General features: G+C 29.5%; 3 protein-coding genes across 3 annotated transcripts in view; 1 reads left to right on the forward strand and 2 right to left on the reverse strand.

The window, feature by feature from the left end:
- LOC111688958 (fizzy-related protein homolog) overlaps positions 1 to 13,398 on the reverse strand; it is a 53,264-nt gene extending 39,866 nt beyond the window's left edge. Inside the window, exon 1 of the mRNA XM_046946584.1 lies at positions 12,804 to 13,398. The gene's annotated coding sequence lies outside the window, so the exon portion shown is untranslated. The remainder of the gene's footprint in view (positions 1 to 12,803) is intronic.
- A 1,384-nt stretch (positions 13,399 to 14,782) lies between these two features.
- Positions 14,783 to 16,149, forward strand: LOC111687277. Its single transcript, XM_023449707.2, has one exon. The coding sequence runs from the start codon at positions 14,884 to 14,886 to the stop codon at positions 16,051 to 16,053; it is 1,170 nt and encodes a 389-aa protein (XP_023305475.1). The 5' UTR covers positions 14,783 to 14,883; the 3' UTR covers positions 16,054 to 16,149.
- Positions 16,150 to 16,437: 288 nt separating this feature from the next.
- LOC111687274 (lanC-like protein 3 homolog) lies at positions 16,438 to 18,638 on the reverse strand. The gene is made up of 3 exons (XM_023449705.2): positions 18,620 to 18,638; positions 18,487 to 18,547; positions 16,438 to 18,329 (listed from the first exon to the last, which is right to left on the reverse strand). Exon 3 carries the CDS (start codon positions 18,304 to 18,306, stop codon positions 17,047 to 17,049), a length of 1,260 nt encoding a protein of 419 aa, XP_023305473.2. The 5' UTR covers positions 18,307 to 18,329; positions 18,487 to 18,547; positions 18,620 to 18,638; the 3' UTR covers positions 16,438 to 17,046.
- Between the last annotated feature and the right edge of the window lie 1,405 nt (positions 18,639 to 20,043).

The following is a 20,043-nucleotide window of genomic DNA, read 5'->3' on the forward strand; positions in this document are numbered from 1 at the left end:
GACATGTTTTTCAAAGGTAACTTGATCAAAAAAAAAAATCAAATAATACTTTGGTTGAAAAATGTAATGAAAAACGTGTGTTAAGAATTTTTCGATCTCACTCCTTAACTATCTATCTATCTATCTATCTATCTATCTATCTATCTATCTATCTATCCATCTATTTATTTATTTATTTATTTATTTATTTATTTATTTATTTATTTATTTATTTATTTATTTATTTATTTATTTATTTATCTATCTATCTATCTATCTATCTATCTATCTATCTATTTATCTATCTATCTATCTATCTATCTATCTATCTATCTATCCATCTATCCATCTATCTATCTATCTATCTATCTATCTATCTATCTATCTATCTATCGGGAATTTATCGAAGATTTTCTATAGTAAGAAATATATCTTTAAAACGAGATTTTATCAAAGATTTGTTATAAGTCGAGAATTTATGGAAAATTTTCTATAAGAATTAAGAAATTATTGGAATTTTTTTAAATATTAAGGAATTATTGAACATTTTTATATATTTATCGGGAATTTATCGAAGTTTTTCTATAATTAGAGAATTTTCTATAAATCGAGATTTTATCAAAGTCGAAAATTTATAGAAAATTGTCTATAAATTAAAATTTACTAAAAATTTTTGTCTATATTAAGAAATTATCGAAATTTTTTTCATAAATTAAGAAATTATTTGAAAATTTTTATAAACCCAGAAAATTTTATAGAAAAATTTTTGTAAATTAAAAATTTCTCTAAAATTTTCTATAAATCGAGAATTTATTTAAAATTATCTATAAATTGACTATTTATCGTAAACTTTATATAAATAGAGAATTTATTGAAATTTTTTTTAGTTTATAAAAAATTGTCAATAAATAGAGAATATCGATAGATTTTATCGAAAATTTTTCAATTTTCAAGAATTTATAGAAAATTTTCTATAAATCGAAAATTTTTCAAATATTAAGAATTTATCGAAAATTTTTTATTAACCTGAAATTTTCTATAAATCAAGAAATTATCTACGATTTTCTAAAAATAAGAAAAATTTCCTTAAAATAGAAAATTTAACAAAATTTTTAAAAATTAAAAAATAAATTATCAAAAAAAAATTCTATTAAATTTTAACAAAAATTTTCTAAAAATTTATAGAAAATTTTATTAAAAATAGAAAATTGTAATCAATTTTTTATAAATATAAAGAAATTAAAGTAAATTTTTTAAAAATAGAAAATTTATCAAAAATGTTCTAATAGAAAAATCATTAAAAAAATTTCTAAAAATATAAAATTTTTTAAAAATATTATATAAATAGAAAATTTATCAAATTTTTGTTTTTAATATAAAAAATAAATTAAAAATTAAAATATTTATCTCATAAATCCTAAATATAAAAAATGTATCAAAAGTTTTAAACAAAATGTACTTTCAAACACACATTTATATAATTAAAAAAAAAAAAAATAATTAAAAAGTAAAATATTGCACTCAAAAAAAACCGACACATAACAAAATAAAATATCACGCATTGTTACAAAATATATTAACATTACTTTAATTGAATTACATGCTTTAATTAACAAAAGTTATTGCTAAAAATCTAGCTCTAAAATGACAAACGAAAGTGAAATAAACTTACGTACATAAGTAGTTCTTAATGTTATGGCACGCGTGAAAAATACTTTATAAACTGCGCTTGCGTGTGGCAACAAATTATATATTTTTTTTTTAATTATTAACACTTAAAGTTATAATAAGTAACTAAATAAAACGAAAATTATTTAAAAAATATTTATCAATTTCTTAAGTTTTTTTCACAATTTCAATGATTACCACGTCGTAAAACACACTTGTTAAAGGTTTGAGAGTAGTTAAGGAACTGTTTACAATTACAACTTGAAACACTCTTTATAAAGGAAAAACATATTTAAGAATTTTGTTTTCAAAAATAAAAATAAAAACAACAAACATTATTTTATGGTTTGTTATTAATATATTTGTCATTTTGGGTTGTTGATTGTCTTAGGGAAATATGCGTTCGAAATCAAAATAACAAACAGGTAAATTGAATGCAAAAAAAACAAAAAAACAACACCCAAACATGACAAATAAAAAACATCATAAAATCCCAATTAGAGTAGGTAATCCATATGACAAAAACAGGACAGTCGTTGATAGTTAAGTACACATTTGTAAGATAAGACAAAACATTTAAATGTTAATTACAAACAATATGAATGTTTTCTAATAGTTTAATGTCTTATTGATTGAAGTGAAATTTATTCATGAAATAAGATCGCATTAAAGTGATATTTCTCTTATGAAATATCAAAACTTATTAAAATGAGATTTGAAATCATATAACTGCTTGATCGTAACTTTTCTTGAAATTCCGAATATCTCCTTGAAATGATTAATAGTCTTAGAAACATGGCAATCGTTATGATAAGAAGATATATGATTATTTCAAATTTTATATTTCTATCGTCATCTATCAAGAGATCATATTTGTGAAATATGTTATGCTTTCTAAATATATATTTTCGATTCGAAATAGAATCTTTAGAACAACTTGAACTCAAGGTTAAAGACAAGATACAAATGAACTCGTAAGTCTTCTTTAAAACTAACAATTTAAAACTAGATCTAGTTTGATTCTAACAACAATAGTTTTTAGTTTTGCCTTGTTGTGGTTGTTGTAGCAGCGACACGTGTAGTTTCGGTATGGCTGGGTTGACAATACTTGGTCGTTGTTCGTTGAACTCCCATTCTTTGCGGTGCGAAGAACCGATTGTCGTGGAAACGGCAATTTTGCCTTGTACTTCTTTCTTATGGTAGCTGTCCTTATATATATTCCTATATCTTTCTTCCAAAAACTACTAAGTCAAATTTCACTTCCTTCACCTCATAAAATGTCTTCATTAGTCCTACTTTTCTCCTTCTGTTTGTCATTGTACAATGTCAGAGTTATCTTCTCCATCATTTTTGCATTCATTCTGTACTATAAATAAGAACTATAAGTATTATCATTAACATAGAATATATTCTAATGCTATGTATACACGGTTGTTAGATCTTACAACGTTGGCAGTAAAATGCGCAGAAAATGGCTAATAATACTGTCAACTTAAAAATTTTGTCTTGCAATATTATCGGTAATGCTTTTTCTGACAACGTTGCAAAAGAAAAATTAAAAGTTCAGGCGATTATGAGACATTTTCTGAACATTTTACTGACAATGTTGTAAGATGTGACAACCGTATATCACGGCTTTAATTATAATCAAGGAAGAAATGTTTAAACTATTAAAATCTTATTTATATATGTTCTTTATACCCTCCACTAAAAGGGTATATATAAGTTTGAAATTCAGTACGTATTAACAAGAGATATTCATTTGAGATCGAACAAAATCGGATCATTATTTCGCCTAGACCCTTTACAACCGTAAGCCCCGAATACTGCCTATGTTCTGATAATTACGTTAAACATTCCCGGCAAAACTTAGTTTTATAGAACTTTAAATAATACTACCGATTTTTGTAATGATCGGGTCTAATTTGACCCTAGCACCCATACAAACTTTTATTCAGAAAATGACTTTAAAGTCTCAATTCACTTATAAACACTAATAAAACGATTAAATGACATAAATTACTTATTTTCAAGTGCAATAGGTTGGGTCAAATTCGCGAGTATTAAACTCTCAGCAATTCATTTAACAATATTCATTGATCAAAATTTACATAATTTTAGAGCAGACATACGCGAAGAGCTACCGTAAGAGCTCTCTGGTTTTCTTCATTCAAACATACGTAAGTGTCATTCTCTTAATTTTTAAGTGTTTTGATTGAGATGCACCCAAAGAAATCTCTAATGAAGAAAAATAATAGTTTGTGCTTTAGTTTCTTCTAACATATATTCAATCCAAAATGTCACGTTTTTTTGTAATTTCATACACTAGAAAATGTTATAAACTTTTCTTTCAGTGCAAAGAATGCAAAAACAAAAAGTGAAGTGGTGTTAGTGAGGCAAGAAAGTTTAAGCCTTAATCCAGACAACAAAGTCAACGAATTTCCTAAAAAAAAACTAAAAGATTTAAAAAGAAAATTATTTGCTTTCATTAAAATAGATTCATGTCTTATTGAAATCAAAGGGATATCCGTACATTAATATTCTATTTCTGCGGAATACTGATTTAATTAGATCCGCCCTATTTTAGGGAATTATATATGAATGCTTAGTTTTCAACCCCATTATATAAACTAAAAACATACATACACACACATAAGTAATTTAGTATGACAGTTCTGTTTACAAATGACTTCTTTATCGAAAATTTTGTTTTTCTTTTTTTCCATTTTTAGAAATTTAGGTTAATGAACTTTAATAACAATGCATTTTGTAAAGTGTTTATAAAGATATATTTTTTTAAAGTGAACATAGAAGAAAATATATTACATTAACAAATATGAAGTTATAGTCAGACGAGGTCGACCATATAATAGGTGTAGGGTATTATAATATGTGATTTAGTTTTCATTTAAGTGAAATTGTTCATGGCCTCAGATATATTTTTTAATAAAACTGTGGATATTTAAGTAAAATTTTGATGGGGGCTTTTTATAGGGCCTAGTGTCAAATGAGACCCTATAATTATAAAGTTCATGAAGGTCATCAAGGCTAGTATAGAACTTGGTTTTGCAGATTTTGGTCGAGATACGAGTATATTTAACATAGTTATGAACTTAAAAGCCCTATAGGCTTCGTCTACGGTACCATAAAAGATCATGTGCCAAATTTCATTGAATAATCATCAAAATTGCGACCTGTTGTTGGAATACAAGGATTACAAGCCCTATTCGGGGGTACAGTTGTATGGGGGACAGAAGAAGTATGGAGCGATATAAACCATTTTCAATAGGCTTCGTTCCTGGGACTATAGAATATCATGTACCAAATTGCGAGCTGTAGTTTGATTACAGGTTAGGTTAGCTAAATCGACTCAGAAAATGTTTCTTTAAGTTGTGTATAGGACCAATATTATTGTGCGTTACAAATATCAGCACAAACACAATACACCCTACCCACTAAAGTGTTCGTTCCCACGACAATCGGTTCTTTGTACCGGAACGACTCGGAGTTCAACGAACTACGACCAAGGATTGTCAACCCAGCCACACCGACTTTACACGTGTCGCTGCTGCAATAACAACAACAAAAGTGGTGACGTTCCCACGACAATCGGTTCTTTGCACCGGAACGAATCGACCAAGGATTAACAACCCAGCCACACGAACTTTACACGTGTTGCTGCTACAACAACAACTAAAGTGGTGACATTCCCACGACAATCGGTTCTTGGCACCGGAAGGGCTCAAGTTCAATGAACAACGACCAAGGATTGTCAACCCAGCCACAACGACTTTACACGTGTCGCTGATACAACAACAACTGAAGTGGTGACGTTCCCACGAAAATCGGTTCGTCATTATATCGGTCAATCACTATTCATTTATGAGTTATTTACGATTTAGTGATTTTCAAAAGTAGTCTTTATATAAAAGCTATTACCAATTATGGACAACTAAATAATTTGTGTATATAACCTAAGGTTTAAAGTTTCGTGTTAAATTATTTTGTAATATAAGTTTTATTGGCCTTAATGGGGCTTTTGAATAAATAAATAAATAAATTTTGATTATTTGTTAATGAATTAGGTGCGTTTAACTGATTTTCGAAAGTAAACTTTATATGGGAATTATTTTGGGATTTAATAATCCTAAGGGCGGGTGTTTTCTTACTCATCAGTTAAACTAGGCTTAACTTGCTGTTAGATAAAACTCGGAACAAATTTAGGCGGACTTTAACCGATAATTGTGTTTTTCGGTTTTAGATTTAAGCTTAGTTAACTTTGTTAGTATTGTCAAGTTTTCACTCAAAAACATAAACAATGAACAGCTGTTTTTTGCAAACAATACTTTTGTAAAATGGAAAATTTTGGAAAATGTTAAATAAACATTTAAAACAATAATTAATAAAACAAAATAAATCAGAAAATTGCAATTTACTTAAAATATTAAGTTTTTATTCTTCCGAAATCATTGTTTTATTGTTTTATTGTTTTTGTTAATTGTGTTTTCTCACTTATAACTTGAGTTTACACTCAGTTAAACTAAGATAATAAGTAACTTTACTGATAACTGAAAAACACGAAACATATATTAAACCAGGTTTAACCAAAGAATGAAGATTATTTTTATCAGAAAAACTCATCCTAAATACCTTAAGAAAATATATAACTAGAGGTTTTATGACTAGTTTTTGTCTGCGATTAGGGTGAAATTCTTTTAATTCCATTATTACATTACTAGCTCTAAACAAGTATGAATGTATAGTCGGGCGTAGCCGACCATATGATACCCTACACCAGTCAGTATGTATGTTAAAAATGGGGATTATTTAAAAAAATAAAGCATTTGGTTTGTTTTTTTAACTTTATTTCGGAATATTTTTACTTTTTTTGGCAAAAAAAAAGAGATTTTTTTAGAGGGCTTAAAGGGGAGTAGGGAAAAATATGGTCCTATCCTTAAAAATGTTGGTAGGGGGAGTTAAGTCTTCTGCAATATTATTTATGTTGAATTTAAAAGTGTTATTAGTGTTTGTAAGTGAATTTTGACCTTTAAGTCATTTTCTAAAGGGGAGTTTGTATGGGGGATAGGGTCAAATGAAGCCCGATCATTACAAAAATCGGTAGTGTCATTTAAAGTTCTATAAAACTTAGTTTGTTAGACTTTTGTTAACATAATAGATCATTTAAATTAATTATAATCCAAAAGGTCCTATTTGGGGGGTACGGTTGTATGGGGACTAGTCGAAATAATGGACCGATTTTAACCATTTTCAATAGGCTTCGTCCTTGGGCCAAAAGAAGCGTGTGTGCCAAATTTCATCCAATTACCTTGAAAATTGCGGTCTGTACCTTGCGCACAAGGTTTACATGGACAGCCAGCCAGCCAGATGGACATAGCTTAATCGACTTAGAAAATGATTCTAAGCCGATTGGTATACTTTAAGGTGTATATGTAGCTCAAACCCAATATACCCTCCCCACTAAAGTGGTGTAGGGTATAAAAATACATTTTTCAAAGAAAAAAGTCGAGTCTGTGAATTTCTTAAAAGGGTTTAACATTATTCATATTATATTCTTAAAACTTAGCTTTAGTTCCTAAAACTGCATATGTATATGCACAAATTTTTCTTTTATAATAAAACAACCTGACAATAACAAATAAAATTTAATAATAATACAAATAAATAAATAAATATACAACATTAATGTTTGTTTACTATTGATAAAAACTCCCCTTTTTTGTGATACTTTAGTATAAATACAGGAAACTTATATACTATAAGTAGATATGTTTATTTGAACATTTAATATAAGTTCGTATTTAGATATGAAATACAAATGAATATGTTTGTGAACAACTGAAGCCCAGGGTGACACATACTTAAGTGAGTAATGCAATTTTGTTTCATTTAAAAGCATTTTTTTATAATTTGTTATTTATGAGAGAATTAGGTTGGTCATTCAAATAAAATAATAAATAGGATTTAATTTTTGTGAAACTAATAAAAGGAGTGTTGCGAAAAAAATGTACAACTTCAATATAATGTTTTTTATCGTCTATTTGCTAAAATTGAAAAAAATGTTTTTTTTCACATAAGAAACATTTGCCAAGCCTATAGAATTTTTGTATTTGACTCATTTTTACTTTTTTAATATATAATAAAAGTAATATTTACATTTTTCATATTAAAATAACTGCAGTTTAAATTTTTTATTTTTAAATTGTTAAGATGAATTATATTAAATCTAAACTAAAATCATCTTCTTTCACCCCTATTGCCAATCATTATTTCACGTAAAATATGTTCACTTTTCACTTTTTTAAATTTGTTGATGAAATTTTGTAAACATTGAACACCTATTCCATACAAAATCAACTATTGTGAATGAATTGTTCACAACAAGTTCATAACAGCAATTTTCCTTTGACAGTGTTAATTCAGGTCTGATTAGGGGAACTACTGTCGCGTCATTGTTTTTATACCCTACACAACTATAGTGAGTAGGGTATTATGCGTTTGTGCAGAAGTTTGTAACACCCAAAAATATTAGTGCTAGACCCACCTTAAAGTATACCAATCGGCTCAGAATCACTTTCCGTCCATCTGTCCGTCCGTCCGTCTGTCTGTGTGTACACGTAAACCTTGTGCGCACGCTACAGGTCGCAATTTTCAAGATAATTTGATGAAATTTGGCACATACTCTTTTTTTCATTATTTCATTCATTATACGTACCATCCCAATCAAGCATTTAGTCTCACAATTACGTTAAACGTTTTATAATATCAACAAAAATCAGCAAAAATTAGTTTTATAGAACAGTAAATGATAATACTAATTTTTATAGTGATCGGTCCTCATTTGACCCTGGCCCCCATACAAACTCCCCTTCAGAAAATGACTTGAAGGTCAAAATTAACTTATAATTACTAATAAAACGATCAAAATCTACATAAATGACTTTGAAGTAGACGTAAATTCATCTACCAAAATTTATAAGGATAGGACCATATGGACCCCTTCTCTCCTATGAGCCCTCTTGTAGAAAATCTCTTTTTTGTCAACAATAAGTAAAAAATTTCACTATAAAACAAATTACATGCTTTATATAAAGAAAATCCACAATTTTAACATACTGACTGGTGTAGGGTATCATATGGTCGGCAATGTCCGACTATAAATTCATACTTGTTATTTCTTAAGCACAGTCAGGCCTGTGCTTGTTTGCCGAGCTTTCGACAGAATTACTTCTCACCCCGCACTTATTTAATGCACTACTTCGTATAACTGTTTCTAAGTTATGCGTTGTCTTCATTAACCGCGTGCTTTCGGTTTACCTCAGAGTGAGGTTATGTTTTTAACTGGTGGAGACCATAACCACGATATATCTTGGTGGAGACCATTAAAACTCTAAAACTTATTTCTGGTGGAGACCAATAATACTTTTGATGAAATTAAGTTCAATGCCCCAACTTCCTATATGAAGTTATTGGTCGTTTGGTGAGGTTTTCTCCAGACAAACGTGTGATAACGAATATGAGTGCTTAATGCACCGCCAACCTAATTAAAATCCAAAAAAAAATCTTTTGAGGAAATTTAATTTTTCAAGGGAACAAAATTTTCACTTCTATTAGCAATAGGGGTGATTTTGAATGGAAGTACTAAATAAAATTGATGTAATGTTAACAAGAACAGTCCTACCCTTAGTTTATCCGCCAACTGGGGAAGCCTTATGCATTATGAAAGACAATTAAGTAATTCCTGATGTCGGATTCTAAAACTTTTTAGAAAATAGTACAAGTTTAGTTCAGGATGATACTTAAATACAAGTCGATTATAATAATATATTTTATATAATCTAGGTTCCGATATAAATATAAAACAATAATACTTTTCAAGTAGTTCAAAATAAACTATTTATGGTATACGCACAATTGGGACTAACGACGAATTTCGTAAAGCACGACGAACTAGTCGAAAAAATTTATTGCGTAAATTCGTCGAATGGAACACAATCAAATTATACGTACTGCGAATTTGTTTCAAAATTAATTTGTTCGAAATTGGAAAAAGTAAGCAAAAGGAACAAAAATTATATTTTTGTGAATCTCTACGATTTTGAGATAATTTTAACAGCTTTAAAATTTATTCGAACATTATATCGAAATTAGAAAATGTAAGAAATTGACTTCGAATAGAACTAAATTTATATTTTAGTGAATATCCCCAATTTTGAGATTATTTTAACAGCTTCAAAATTTTTCGAATATTACTTCGAATTTTCGAACTTAATTTTAAATATTCCAACATAGCATTGTAATGTCATCAAGTGTTCTCCAAACTGACAAATTTCAGACAATTCGGGCCAACAGAACTGGTTTTAATGGCTTTAAAATTTTTTCGAACTTAAGTTCGAATTTTTGAAAATTTTATTTTTAGTTTTTATGACGCAGAGATTATTTTAAGACCATAATCATGTCTTCAATTCTGCCACAACTAATCAAATAACACTAACAGAGATTTTTAATTATAGAAAAAATAATAATCATACTAAAAATGGAAACAGACCGAAATACATCTGGTTTTATAACAAAGACAATAAAGCACTAAGAAATAAACTGATCACAAGTAAAACCAAAAATAACAACAATTATTTATTTGACAATTCAAAAAATACCAAATCATAGATCAAAGCAAAAACTGTATGTACAAACATACCAAAAGAAAATGAAAAAGAAATGGTAATGACAATATTTGACTGACTCAGAGGTGCTGCAGCAATGACCCCATACCATGAATAAAAAAAGAAAAGTAAATAATAAAATAAATAGTTTTAGCTTTATTTGATATAAATAAAGCAAGCTATTGTTATAGAAAAACCAGACACAATTTAAATCAGGATGAGGGAGTTTAGGGTGTTAATGATGTAACTGACAATACTATATGGAAGACTATAAGTAAAGGAAATAGAAAATGACGTGTTTTACATTCTGATTAACAACACGGTAAAAGGATTTTTAGGGTGGATATTGTTTTATACACTACTAACATTATTTCTAATTCTATTATATTGTTGTTGGTCTATTAATGCATTTTCAGTTTGATTTTTTTTTTTATTCGAAAAACGTGTCTCGCGTACACATGTCTAAGGGGTTTCAAAATGAATAAACCTTATGTTTATTTTATTAAAAAAAAGATATAAACAGAGAAATAGAGAGAATAAATATAGAAAGAGAAAAAACAACTGTACGTATGTACATCTGTTTTGACCTAGACAAAAGGTAACGTTACATGTTGTCACACTAAACAGCCACCACCAATAATCGTTACATGACAGAAAGAAACACACTGAATGCTTACAATGCTGACTTTGTTAATTTTTTTTATTATTTTCTTTTAGTAATAACCCCGGTTTTTACAGTTTAAAAACCTGTGCTATCAAGTTTTCTTTTTTTGTTCTTTTTTTTGTGTTCAATATTTTTCTTATCAGAATTTTAGCTTTTTACTAAAAAAATGAGTAAAATGTTTTTTTTAAGGTAAATTGTTATTTTTTTTTTTCGTTTAATAGATATGATATTTTTATATAACAGAACTTTAAAAGAATTCAAAAATTAAGACGGTCAAAACGGAAATATTAAAAGTATGACTTTCTAAGGAAATTGTTATTGTAACAGTTTGACTGTAACTGGATGTTCTTCCCTGGGGAAAATAAACATCCGGTTGATACAGCTGTTGCTGAGTTGACAATCTTTGGCCGATTGAGAATCGACTCGTTTCGGAGCTGAGATCAATTTGTCATGGGAACGTCAGATATCTGTTGTTGTTGTAACAGCTCGACTGTGGCCGTTAGTTCTTTCCTGGGGAAAAAACTTTCGTTGATACAGCTGTCGCTGGGTTGACAATCTTTGGCCGAGTATGACTCGGGTCGTTCCGGAGCGAAGATCTAATTGTCGTGGGAACATCAGAATCTGTCAGAACGTCAGATATCTGTCAAATCATCTGGTTTGCTAATTTTCCAGTTATCTTTTTTTTAAATACAAGTTTATAAAGTTTTTAAAAATTTAGTTTTATTTACTTTTTACGCTCAATTAAAAAAAAATAAAGAAAATACTATTCATACCTTTCTCAATAACTGAGCTAACAACAACTTTAATATACGGATTATCTATGTGGTTATTCTAATATTACAATATTATTTTCTTTTCCATTTTAGAGACAATTTTTAGATAAGTTATTCTATAACGTGATTCTTGTTATAGATTAATAACTGCACTTATTAAATGTTAACATATGAATACGTTTTAAGTGAAATGTGGTTATTTTAAATAAAAAACTAAAAACAAACCACAATTTATAATTTTTTTTTAATTATTGTATCATTCTGTCGGATAAAATCCTCATATTTTCTTTTATTTATTTATTTATTTATTTATTTATTTATTTATTTATTTATTTATTTAATAATATTCAATAACCTAGCCTATAGGCAATAAGCGGTTTCAAATTTATACTTTACAATAATTCTTCCAACACAAAATTCATAATTATACCTATAAACAAAATTTTCTGAAAACCCTTTTAATGTACGAAATTTGGTAAATAAAAGGTTTTTTTAATGAAATGCTCAATAATCGGAAGAGCTAAAAGCGACGGCACTCATTTTTAACACGTCACTTTAGTTCCGAACATGTCACTTAAATTCCGATTTTTTTGAAAATTAGGAAATTCTGATTTTCGACTTTCGAAAACTTTTTTTATATTTTTCATGTTTTTGAATACAACATTTTCAATATTAATGTTAAAAATGTAATGACAGCTGAGTTTTATAATAACAAATGTTTATTTTTAAACTTTATGTAAAAAATCTTAGAAAATTAAAAAAAAATTTGTTTTCTTTTCTTACTCTTTAAAACACTGTTCTACGCCAAGAATATCCCTAAAAACAAATATTATTTTTAAACATCCCTGTTTTAATACAGAGATAAAAATAATCAAGTAGAAAATACAAAAATCAATAGATAGCATTTATTCTCATCCATTGATTGCCACATCCAAATAAAATTAACAACAAAACTTTTGTACAAGGTTGTATAATTCAAATTGATTTTTTTATAATAATGTTCATTATTTAATATTAAAGTTAAAAAAGGAAACTTACCCCTATGTATTTTCTACTGTTGTTTTTTGTGATGCAAACTATACTATTGTTCAGTTTGTTTTGTTTCTATTTCTCCTTTATCTACACTTCTCCACTCAAATTTTTTATAAACAAAAATGCACTAACGATTTTTTTCTTTTCAATTTTTATATTTTATTTTGCTTTTTCTAAGCTATTACTTTGTTCACTGTACAACGAAAATAACTTTCTTTTCTTTAAAGGAAAATTTAATTTTTTTTATGGACTGGAAAAATTGGAAAATCTTTATATAAAATTTTCTTGATTTTTCTTTTTTAGCATTGAATCAATCACTTGACACACACACACATATACACTCTTTACACAATTGCGCTTAAACGAGGCAGGAGGGCTAGACGTACGTATTTTATATTAATATATTAATATTATACAATTATATTTTTATAAAATATATTTATTGCCGTCACACGAAAAAGTATTTTTCACTGTTAATGTTAATTTTTATGAAAATCTTATAGCAAATATACAGAATTTTCTTATAGATTTTTTCCACCACCGTTCTGTTTTTTGTGCAAGATGCGTGTGTGTACAAAACGAAGAGAATTTGACAAATGCCAGACAGAGCCCTGCGCCTACAAATATTAACGTCGGCGGCGACAGACAACAAATATGTCGGCGGCAGCGACTGTAACCCGGCTAAGATTTTAATTACGTTTAGTTTTTAAATTTTCTACAATTTTAAATAAAAACGGACGGAATCCAAGAGATCAGAAAGAAGGATTTTGGAAGCAAATATATTGTTTATAATAACAAAAGAGAGCAAGCACAAAAGTTGTGTGAGAAATTATGCAGAGATGAATAAAAAAATTTTAAAAATTAAAAACAAAGTACATTTAAAACAAAGAATGTTTGAAATTTTTTATTTATTGAGAAATTTAGTTTTTTCTGTTTCCGTACTTTTTACAAGTACGAAGTTTAATATTTGTGTTTAAATTTTGTATAGAATAGTAGCCAGATTTCATGCTGTAAATTTCATCCAAATCGATTTTTATAAATTGGGCCACTTGACACGAAATTGCCCATATATATTTTTGATACAATATTAACCCATATATTTGAAAGGCCGCATCCAGGTCATAAATAACGACCTTCTTATAATTGTCATATTCCAAACAAAATATGTATATAATTGTAAGGTTTTTATAAAAATAAAAAATATACAACATTATCAAGTTTTGTACACTGCACTATGGTTCAGATGACCACTTTCTTTGGCCAAAACTATTTTTCTATGTCGCATTCAAAAAAATTTTTCAATGCAGTGTTGTAGGCCATACTTGATTTTTTTTCATAAAAAATTTAATTTTGAATACAGATTTTTGCAGATTCTTTTTTCAACTTAAGCGAAAAAAATAAAGATAAAAGGAAGTACTTTAATAACACAAGTTTTCAAATTAATATTTTTTGTTTGCTCAAAGAATGAAACATATATTTTGGGAAAAGCTATCTATGTAGAAGCATCCTTCTTCAGTAGTGCTGGAAAAATATTTGAAAATGAGAATTGTTTTTTGGGTGCTTGCACCTGTTTTGGAAACCTAACAACCAACTCAAAAAAATCAATAATATAAAATTTAGGACTTTCTTAACAAAAGTTTCCTAGTGTGAACCAGGTCTATGAGGTATCCATTGAAATTCAAAGTTTTAATCGAAAAGGTGACTTCTAATTTCGAAATTCGGGTATAAACTACATGTAAGCTCAGTGGAAACACCTTGAAGTGGGGCTGCCAAATAGAAATTATCTGTAAAGTCGGTCTAGGAAAGTCCACTTTGCGCCAACATTACCGGGTTATAATAATAAGTACACTAAATTTTAAATCTATACAATTTTAGTCCGTGGTTTTGTATTTAGACATAGAGGCCTAAGTGTATTTCTTCGCATTTGATTTCAAACTAACGTGCCGGATTTTAGCCGCCGCCGGCATTTTTCGTGTCAGCCGATGTTAATATTTGTCTGCGCTGGGTTCTGATTTGCAACTTGCATTTTTGCTAGAAGAAAAAGAAACAAAGAAAATAATTTATTTTGAGAAATATTTCCTACAAAATGCATTCAATTTACGCAGGATTACACTTACCCAATAAACCAGAAGAATTTTTAACAATAAGCGAAATAGATTTTGACAAAAGTGTATTGGACCTAAAGCAAAAAATTGGAGAAAAATGTCAATTTGAAGTCGATAAATTGGAAGTCATCTACAATGGTATTGCACTACAAGATGAGAAAAAAATAGGTGATACTCTTAAGCCGGAAGCTGTTATACATTGCTTCCAGAAAACAAAGAAATACACGCCATACGAACCATCAGAAAAAGTAAAAGATCCAGAAGCGGTGAACAATGCTCAAGTTTTATTCTATAATATTGGTAATATACAGATTAATGTTAGTTGTCGTGTGAATATATTGCAGAAAATATTAGCTGAATATCCAGAATTTCGTAGAAATCCTGCTGCTCTAGCTCTCATAAGAGACTCTGTTCTATTCAATACACTTCACCAACCTGAAGTAATTAAAAAAGTTGCTGAACATTATCCAATTATTTTGGAGGCGTCATCATTTATAGTAAGCACTGTACGCAAGGAATTAGCTAGAAACATATCAGCATCTAAATTTTCTGAACCAGCTACCGATTCCACCAACTCCTCAGAAGAAGAAAACTCGGTGGGCAGTAATGATCGTAGCAGCAGTCGTGATGAAGATTCTGGTCGTAGTCAGTCAGAAACCGCTCGTATACGCATGATAAGCCGTCAGCAATTGCAAGCTGCATTAGCACAGATAGGCTATGGTTCAGCAAATTCATTGTCCAATATAGCGCAGAGAAATTCTGAGACAACAACAGCTGCTTCAGCAACTTCTGAAGCCAGCTCTACACCCCTATCAAACTCTGCCAGCGGTGAAAGGATATCAACGGATTTATTTCGTAATGAATTATTGAGAGCTCTAGGTTCTTTGGGCCAACGTGTCAGCACATCATCGAGTCAATCTCAAGAACCTGTAGCTATGGACACATCCGAACAGGAGCAGCAATCAGCAAATACTTCCTATACTGATGATGGTGATATACCAGTAGTTTATCGATCCCATCCCTATGCTGAGCAATTAAGAACTATGTTGCAAATGGGTTTTTTAAATCACGAAGAAAATCTTAATTATCTAAATTTAGCAAGCGGTAATATTGAACAGGCTGTTAATCTCTTAATGGCAGCTATGATGTAACCGTCTTATCGCACTTGAACTGTCCATATTTAAATACAGAAAAACTTTTATACAAATTTTTCGAAAGAATAAAATCAATAGATTTAATATGTAAAATATATTGAGTTTTAATTAAAAGTTTGTTCTTAATGAAATAAAAATAAAAAGTACACAGTTTAGCACTGTAGCTGCTGATGCTGTTACTTTTTACCTAACAGCCCCTATACAATTTCTTTTCAAAACTTTAGTAAAATAAATTAGTTTTCGTTAATTACCTATGATGAAAATATATACAAAATTTAATAATTAATTCGCGTGCTTTTATTATCTCGTTGGACATTTGTCCTTATTACTTAGTTTATTTTTTTATGATTTAATTTGTAGAACCATAATAAAACCCAAATATTTTATTTTGGAGTAAATGGTTAATATTTATTAAATAGTTTTCAAAATACTATTTTATGTTTGGTTTATGTAAATAATACAAATACATAATTTATGTAAAAAGTTAATATCAATAGTTTTAAAGCACAAAATAGAATTGCTCTGCAAAAATTTAAAAATACAAGATTTGAAACATATTATCATTTTCATATTATAATTGTAAAAACGAACACAAATAATTTGGTAAACTGTCGTAGTTTTTTGTTTGCTAATTGATATTTTTATCGTTTTGGAATTAATTTAAGACACATTCATTGCCAATTGTTGGATATGGGAAACACACAAAAAAATATTCAAGTGTAAACGAAAAAAATATACAATAACTCACAATCAGATGAAGTCTATATAACACAAGTTGAGCAAAGTACAAATATGAATTCATTGAAATAATAATTATGGTATTAATATCAAATGAAAAATAGTCTACCACTTATGTAAGTTCCCTGATATGCGTGAGTGAGGTTCAAAGTTCTGAGTTTTAGAGAGACAGCAAAAAACAAGGCATCATATATGAGGTTTGCCTTTTAATTTCGATTTAAATCATACAAAATATTTCCATTGTGGTACAATTCAATGAAAGACATCCATAAAGGGAAAATAAGCTTGATCTGGTTCAAGTAAATCTATTAAGTAACATACAGTACCGGCAACACCCTCATAAAGACTATGAGGACGATCGGGAGTACGAGCACGTAGTTTAAATTCAGAATTGCTTAATAGTTCCATATATTTGATAGCTCTGTACATATAAACAGGCTCGTGGGTGAGACGATAGAGTAATAGGAAAACGTAACCGTTGCCGGCGACGCCATGACAAATACCTGGTCCCTTGCGTAAAAATCCTTTATGCCATACCAAGTCGGCTGCTTTTTTTAAAGCTTGCATATATTTGTCTTCTTTAAATATTAAATATGCTTTTGCTAGTAGATAAACTGCACCGGGTGCACCATGACACCAGTGTACCAAACGTTTCTCTCGGCCACTTTTAAGGTCTTCCAAAGCTACTGGAAAATTACCCTCCTCATCTTGCAGCATCAAATAGAAATCAATTGATCTCTTTATATCCCTTATTTCCGCACTGGGAGCTGATATAGGATCCGTTTGAAACCAGGGACTATCTAACAACATGTGTAAAATGGCACACAAACCATGAGCTGCACCCAAATACTCGGTTCCATGGTATTGATACATCAAAGGCAATGGTGCTCTTGTTTGTTTAGCATATTCCCGACCACTAGCTAGGACCATTTGGCAAATAGATAATACATCATCATCGGTAATTTTTTTCTCCGTTAAAACGTCATTCAACCAATAGCAACCGGATAAGTAACCAGCTCTTCCCACTAGCACTTCGTCGCAACCGTATTTGGTGTGCATAAACTCTTTACTGGGTGCTATGCCGCTTTTGAAATTCATTAAATCGTCCGATAAATCTTGTGTCAATTTTAAATCATGAGAAATTGCTGCAGATACAGCATAAATACCAGCATTTCCACATAAAAATGAGTAACGTTCGGACGAACGTTTTTTATAGCGGTCAGCATTGGCTTTGGCATTTCTTATAAAGGCATGGGCATGTTCCAATGCTGGGTAAAGGTCATGACATTGAGCTGATCTGGCCATCTTCCAAAACATAAACGCAATACCAGCATTTCCAACATATAAATCACCTCTATGATCCTCGTCATCACAGCCGGGTCGACAATGTTCAAGAATGGCATCGACGTAAGTACAAATTAGATTCTTTACATGTTCATCATCGTAATCTAAGGGAGTGGTTTGTTTATTGACATAATCGGGAAAGGGATTCTCCAAATAACGTTTTTCCATTTCTAATGATTGAACAGATGAATCTGCAAAATAAAAGAAACAACCGTTTTTACCACACAAATTAACTTTGTCTGTCTATTTGTTAAACAATCGATTTTTTGCAATGTCTACTATAATGTCCTGTCTAGCCATCAAGTCAGGGTGCGGTCAATTTCTTGAGTTTTAAAGAACTTCACATACCTTTTCTTTCGTTTATATCCTTTTTAATGTCCTTTTCTTTGCTATATGTTCGATATATATACTGAAATAAAACAATATATTGTTTATTTTTATTAATCTTGGAATTGCAAAATTTCCTCAACAGAAAAGATACCTATGCCGTTAAGAATTAAATCTAAAAATTTCTACGGCGTATTAAAATCGTTTTAGGTCGGCTAAGTTGTGCCGCTGCACATGGACAACTTTAGGGTTCTATAGTTGAAACGAAAAGTCGACTTTTCGACTTTTTGCATTTTATGAAAAGTCGACTTTTCGTTTTTTTGCATTTAGTTAAAAGTCGATTTTTCGACATTTTTCATTTAATTAAAAGCTGATTTTTCGACTTTTAATATTTTATAAATACTCGACTTTTCGACTTTCCAACTTTTTTCGACTTTTTCCGACTACTTTCGACTTTTTCGACTTTTTTTCGACTTTTTCCGAATTTTCGACTTTTTCCTACTTTTCGACTTTTTCTGACTATTTTCGACTTTTTCCGATTTTTTCGACTTCTTTCGACTTTTTCCGACTTTTTCGACTATTTTCGACTATTTTTGACTTTTTTCGATTTTTTCGACTTCTTTTCGACCTTTTTCGACTTTTCGACTTTTTTCGACTTCTTTCGACTTCTTTCGACTCTTTCCGACTATTCGACTTTTATTTACAAAGTCGACTTTTCGACTTTTTTCATAGACGATAGTCGATTTATCGACTTTTTTGGAACAAAATAGTCGACTTCGACTTTTCGACAAAAAGTCGATTGTTCGATTCGAAGTTGAACGTCATTTAGACATACAAAGAAATAACAAAAAGTTGCGAGATAAATGATGCTGTGTAAACTGACACAAGTTGAGAAATTTTGTAAATTTTGATTTTACTATATTTAAATGTAAATTTATCCCAATAGTATGATCTAGTTACGATTAATTGATTTTCGGAATTTTGAATTTTATATCGTTGTGGTTATATGAATTATGTTTGACTAATAGCTTGCTGGAAGTTAACCTTATTGTACTTATAACTAAAGTCTTATTGTCAGGATAATTTAGTACAAAAACCTTTCTGTCGATTTTTGCTACTTTTTAATAAAAAACTTTTTTGGAGGCATGTCTGATCAGAAAATTAATTTCAACTAAAATTCAGGAAGGACAGGAAAATTATATCTGGTGACCCAACTTTTCAAATCGATGTTGATGTTCAAAAATGTTGTTACGCTCTTTTGCATTTCATGTGACGATATATATGATTGAACATAAGGATTTAGGTGATTGTAATGCATAATATGTAGTATTTCTTTAGTATTCAAAAAAATACAGAAGTTTTTGTCTATTCCTATCGCTTTGAAATCCATTATTGGTATTTAGGTTAGATTGGGAAGGGTTATACACCGTCCATAAGGAAGGAAGACGGATTTGACTCCGTCTTCCGATGGAGAGCATGATATCACTGTGATATCTCAAAATCGGATAGTAGCCTCATCTCCTGCTGGCGAGGCCAAGGATGTAAGACCGTCAACATCTGCTAATTGCCGTTTAGATA

The sequence above is a fragment of the Lucilia cuprina genome, chromosome 3 (genome assembly GCF_022045245.1).
Source record: "Lucilia cuprina isolate Lc7/37 chromosome 3, ASM2204524v1, whole genome shotgun sequence".
Classification (NCBI taxonomy): domain Eukaryota; kingdom Metazoa; phylum Arthropoda; class Insecta; order Diptera; family Calliphoridae; genus Lucilia; species Lucilia cuprina.